Source organism: Pundamilia nyererei, unplaced genomic scaffold (assembly GCF_000239375.1).
Source record: "Pundamilia nyererei isolate P.nyererei 1_Seehausen unplaced genomic scaffold, PunNye1.0 scaffold00144, whole genome shotgun sequence".
NCBI classification, from domain to species: domain Eukaryota; kingdom Metazoa; phylum Chordata; class Actinopteri; order Cichliformes; family Cichlidae; genus Pundamilia; species Pundamilia nyererei.
Window position 1 is genome coordinate 278,073 of NW_005187545.1, and position 6,000 is coordinate 284,072.

Sequence of the window (6,000 nt, forward strand, 5' to 3'; positions counted from 1 at the left end):
ACTGTCACTGAGTGAGTGTGTATGTATATACGTGTGTGTGTGTGTGTGTGTGCATGCGTGTGCTAATATAATTATTGTAACAATACATTATAGTATTTTTTTCCAACCTATCGTGCATTATATACGTCTTCTCATACTAAATTTCCTACTTACATGTGATGTAAGAGTATGAGGATTATAAAGTGGCTGTATGTGTGCACTGAAATGAAGGTATGCTTACTTCTCTAACAGGATTTAGCAAAGCTGTATGTAGTATTTAGGTTATCGGTGCATGTAGGTGATTTTTACTCCTGTGTTTTATGTGTTACGATGCTCGAATACTTAATATCTAATCTGACTACCGGCTGACCAAGTGAAAGCAGCAGACCGCAGACTTTGGTTTGTGATTCTGTAGCTAAAATGCTGCAGTTGCTTACATGTAAAAATAATTCGCAGTCAAAATAATGCCCCCAATACATTTTTTAACATGTCCCTCTGAGACAAGGCATGAAAGCTGGAGCTAGTGCTGTTAAAACAACTGAAGATAATCTGTGCAGCTGCATCTGCAACTCTTTCTGCGCTCACAGTCTGTACAGGGGTTTGCACTAAGAGTGTTTTTAGTGTATATTTACCACAACTAAAAATACAAAAGACATTGCTTTGCTCACCCAGTTACACAATATCCAACCAAAGGGGAAAGAAAAAACCCCAGCAAACCATTCTAATGTGATTTCAGTCAGTGAACATGCACAGTAAACTAAACTGAGAAGATTCATATGCCAAAAGCATTTCATGAGCAATGTCAGCAAATGGTTTGTCATACCTGTACTTTAAAGTGCTGGGTTGATACTTTACAAGGAATGGTTCAGAAAGCCTGGAATTTTGAAGCATAAAGCAGAGCGGATTTGCATATATCGCCTTATGAAACTTGAAATTTCAGCTGCTGTCAGAGTAACAGTGGAGGGATTATAAATGTTCTTTGCTGCAAAAACTCACTAATATATTTATTATGTGCAACGAAATGTTTTACCTTTAACTTATCTCATCAAATACATTCAGCAGTTATTGAAAAGAAGGTGGCATTATTAATGGGATTATTGAGGATTGTGACAGGCCATGTAATAATCCTAATACCAGAAGTAAAATTATAATTGGATGATGACAGTAAGAGGGGCATTTATAATCTAATCTACTAATCTACTTTATTCGTGCCTTGAGGATTTGTTGGTTGACCATTTCACACTGACCTATATGTATTACAAGGACACAATGAGCATTTTCACTATTCAGAATATAACCTCGTACTGCATGATGTAATCTAGGTAGCATATCAGTTTTGGGACTTCTTTGGTCACTGAAAGGTTGATTTTAATACCACCAATATGGAAAGAATGTGTGCAAAAGAAAATACAGCAATCTTCTGAGCGAACAGAGGTTATCCTTGAGCAAATAAAGCCCCTATCATTGAAAAACGATTTTTTAAAAACACAAATTTTAACACAAAAAAGCCAATTTTCTTTAGCTGTGGTAAACCCTGGATTCACAGTGAGGGAAGAATAAATGTTTCTATCCAGCTGCAGGTCAAACAGGTTAAAAGTGCTGAAACGTCTTGCATCTCCATCATTCAGTCTCCATAAGTCTGTCTCTGCTTCGGTTCTTATCGATAGGAAATAATCTGCCTGTGATCCAGCATCTGGTAGATGTTATTGATACAGATCACTTTCACATTTTGTCAAAGATTACACTTTAAATACTGGAAATGAGCCGTGAAGTAATTTTGATTCGCACCACTTGTGCCTAATTTGTTGCCACATGATAGCCAGAAATCACAGTCAGCCGAAAGCAGTCCTTGCAGTGGTGATGACTCGACAAAACCCTGCGGGGATGTCCAGGAAGTGAGAGTGTGACACAGGAAGCATCGGGGGGTGGGGGTGTCATGCACAAAAATACAGTCGAACGAGAAACAAATCAGCAACTAATAAAAAAGGATATTGGGTGAAAGAAGAGTGAGAGACAATGACTTGTTTACATTTGTTTATTAGACAAGCCAGCATTTCTATTGTAGCCTGGTTTATTACTGTCTGCCTCCTTTTGATAGTAAAGTTTATTATTGTGCTCATATTGTCATTTTTAATTTGGAAACGGGAAATCTGCATTGTGATATTCTGTGATTTATATATTGGTATCAGGGCAGCTATTGTTAACTTTGGATAAATCTATAGTTAAAATCCTTGAAAAACATCTTTTTTTTCTAATGTTTGTCATTAGAAATGGGACTTAAGGAAAAATGATGGTTACTGTCAGGATCGTGATCGTGTAGAATGAGCTGTCAATGCTGAGATATTGAAACTCAAATTGGTGCACCACTACTTGAGAAATCTTCTGTAAAATGAGCCAAAGCCATTTTTAGCTGGCACCAGTTTTTTCAGAACAGTTTAATTATCCTCATACAGCTTAGATTTTAAGAAACACCACAATAGAGACAGCAGCTTAGCATAGACTCCATCCATGCTATGCTGCAGGTGGGACTGAATGACCAAGCCACTTGCAGTCAGTCAGTCTAAAAGCTGTCCGCCTGGTTGATTTAGCAGTTGTCCTCTATAGCTGCCTAATTTCCCCCTGGTTGAGAATTTTTTTTAGTAGAAATGTTTATGTGAAGAACTGTGACTTCATTAGCTCCAACTCTAAATCCAAATTCCAAAGTTTCCTTTTCATTTAATGTGTGCAGTGCTTTCTTCATTCATATGATAACCAACTTCGTTTTAAATCAGAATACCAGTTCATTTGAGTACCGGGTCCTTACTGTGTTGCTGTCTTCTTTTCAGAATATGATGGCCAGTTAGCCCTAGCAGGAGCATCCGAGTCAGGCATGGCATCGTCTTCCTACTTGGAACCCAACATCAACCACCCGTCCGCGGGTGGTTGCGGGGTTAAATCCCGGTCTGGAATGTCCGGTGTACCCAGCACCAGTGGCTCTGCTGGAGGTCTAGAGAGACCCCCGGGCTCCATGGACCGCGTTCTTAAGATCTTCCATTACTTTGAGACAAACAGCGAACCATGTACATGGGCTAGCAATATCAGGCACGGAGATGCTACAGACGTCAGGGTAACGTGCACACGTTTCTTACCTGCATAGTTCGGTATTGTTGTTATTTCCCTGATTTTCGCTTTTCTTTTTCTTCATCAAACCATTTGTTTCCACAGGGTGTAATCCAGAAGATAGCAGAGATCCACAAACTGCGTTGTGTTGCCTCTTTAGGTCTCCGCCTGACCCACTTGCGCTCGGACGCTCTCCATTGGTTACACCCTGATTTGGGTGTGTCTCATGTGAGGGAGAAATATGAAAAACAGCACCCGCAAGAAGAGTGGAGGTAAAACTATGAGATTCTGTGTTTTGTGCTTAGCTCCCACTGCTCATTCGGACTATTCTAACTTTTTTTTTAACAAATACTATAGAGTAAAATTTAAATATACATAAGCAAGAGCCATTTTATTAATTTTATTTATTTTTGGCCTTTATTCAATAGAGACAGTGTAGATAGACAGGAAAGCAGGGAGGGAGAGAGAGGGCAAGACAAAGTGCAGCAGGTCGGACTCAAACCCAGCCCTACTGCTTTGCAGCCACACAGCATATGGTCACCTGCCCACCCACTGAGGATGGTGCTCCATGGTGGATCAATATCTAACAGTGCTTTTCTTCAGTCATCTTTCCATGAACACCACTGGTTGAAATGGAGCTTCAAACCATGACAGAGCTTTAAACATGTTTCACTGGTTGGCTGTAAACAGTCACTGTTATACCTCTCTCCTCATCTCATCTGTACATACTGACAACAAATTTGGATTCATCACTTCATATGATAATTGCCGCTGATTTTCAGTTGAGATGTGTCAAGTCTTTCGTTTCTTAAGGAAATGCTTTCAGATATTGTTCATTTGCTTCTTTTGGCATTCACTTTTCCCGTTTCCTCAAATTTTTTTAAGGGCAAACTGCACACCGTGCTAAGATATTCAGAGTTTGTTAACAACGTAACTGCTTGAATCCGCTCCAGTTTCTATTCAGCAGCTCTGCTCAGAGCAGTGTGATGACACATTTCTAAGTTAACCCAAGCATGTTTTTTTTTCTGCATAACGTTTAGTATTTATCTATCCATATTGTACAGCCTGTACAGTGACTCCAATATACCTGTGATTGACCAGTAATGTCAGTCTTGCATGAGGATATATTGATCAATGGATACCTAAAGTAGCACCAGTACTCACTTGTGGTTGAAAGTATCTCTGTTGTTTAAGCTTGTCTATAAATATGCATAGGTTTAATAAGTAGCTACCTTCCTTCTTTAATGTTGTGATAATGTCAGAAACCAAAGTAAAATGACACCACCTCGTCTCTGACGGGAGTTATTGCAATAAACAGCTGCAACTGACTACTGCAAACACATGGGCTCCATTAAATCACTTAATGGTTTCAATAAACTAGGCACTGCACCTTAAAATCACTATTTAAACTACTTATACAAGCAGTAAAAAAGGAAAAACTTAACTTAAATTGGGCTGTTAAAGGTGAATCTGTTGCATGCAGTGAGGATATGTTTTTTGCACTCGTGGTATTATATTAAAATGAATAAAGTCATATTCTTCTCATTTATTTGATGCACCTGCCTAACATTTTGGTCTCTGTGTCGCTGCTTATTTGAGGGCATCTCTGTCCAATTATAGCCTGGATTCAAACTATGCTGGTGCTGGGTGGATGATGTAGATATTGTTACTAACTCTCCTTAAGACTCAGTCCTTTGTCCTGCTGTGATGTGTTACACCCACTCATTAAATTTAAATGAATGCAACAAGAACGAGTTGTTCACACTGTTGACATACAGCAGAGGAGCTCCGCCAGTTGTTGCAGTTCTGCCTTGGAGGGCGGCAGAGCTGCAAGCCCACAGGAGTTTCTGCTGCCGAGCTATTGTTAGAACAGCAGCAGTGGCCCAGGGGATGAACCGACTATCTCACTCCTTTCTCACTCCCTGTGCGATTTATCTCATTCTCTCTCTTACATTCAGTCACTGTTCACTCTCATCCTTCACATCGTTCCCCTCTTTTCTATTAAACACACCATTTTATCTCCTCTGTCATATTCCCTTTTTGTTATAGAACAATCATGTTTTATTCATTCAGTCCTCAGCCTTGATTTTCTTTGCTACCTAACCACAGTCCTGTAACATCAGAGCAGTTTGGAGCTCATTACTCTCCTGACCCACTTCTCTCCCCTGTAGTCACTGCAATATGTCACTCATTAGATAATATATCACTATAAACAATGATGGCCCATCTGGGTGCTTCTGTGACATAGCTATTGGCAAGTGTAACTGCAGGAAGCTCATTATTCTTTATGGTCATACGAGTCCACGAGACATAATGTAGTGAGTACAGAAGGCTACATATTTCAAATTTGAGACTCAGTTTTAAGCACATGTTGGCAAACAGCCATCCTGTTGAAGTGACGGAGACTGAGAAAAGCAAGCAAGCTACCAGATGCATCAGTGCTGCTTTGTCACTGACATATACTTTAATCTCTCCATCTTCACAGAAAGCAGAATTTCTAATTCAAAACGCTCTATCATCAGGCAATGCTCAAGTTCATTTTGATGGCATGAAACATAATGCAAAATATGCATTTATTTTTTTTTTTTAGATATTTCTGCATTATGCCTGAAAAAAATCTTCAGATTCTTTGAAAGCCCATTGATGAATATAACAGTTGTAATTAACTTCACCGTAAGGTACATTATAAAACGTTGGTGTTTATCAGTTAGTAAAACCACAGCAGTTTCCAACTCAACAGATATTAGTCAATTAGAGACAAACCGCTGCTAAATTGCTAGCCTCAATCTGTCACAGTAGATGTCATGTGACATGTTAAGTTCCTCATTTTTAAAATTTGAAACTGTATGCTTTGAAATCAGTGCGTCTTTTTAATCAAGTAATATCGCTTTAATGATCCTGTAGTTTGTCCAGACACACTTT

At 39.2% G+C, this 6,000-nt stretch overlaps 1 protein-coding gene across 10 annotated transcripts in view; it reads left to right on the forward strand.

The window, feature by feature from the left end:
- LOC102199301 (focal adhesion kinase 1) overlaps window positions 1–6,000 on the forward strand; it is a 62,044-nt gene that overhangs the window by 16,911 nt on the left and 39,133 nt on the right. For all 10 annotated transcript variants that reach the window (XM_005744426.1, XM_005744420.1, XM_005744419.1 and 7 more), the window contains 2 exons: window positions 2,805–3,085; window positions 3,184–3,350. In XM_005744426.1, the coding sequence (XP_005744483.1) occupies window positions 2,849–3,085; window positions 3,184–3,350 (404 nt within the window). In that variant the 5' untranslated portion in view covers window positions 2,805–2,848. The remainder of the gene's footprint in view (window positions 1–2,804; window positions 3,086–3,183; window positions 3,351–6,000) is intronic.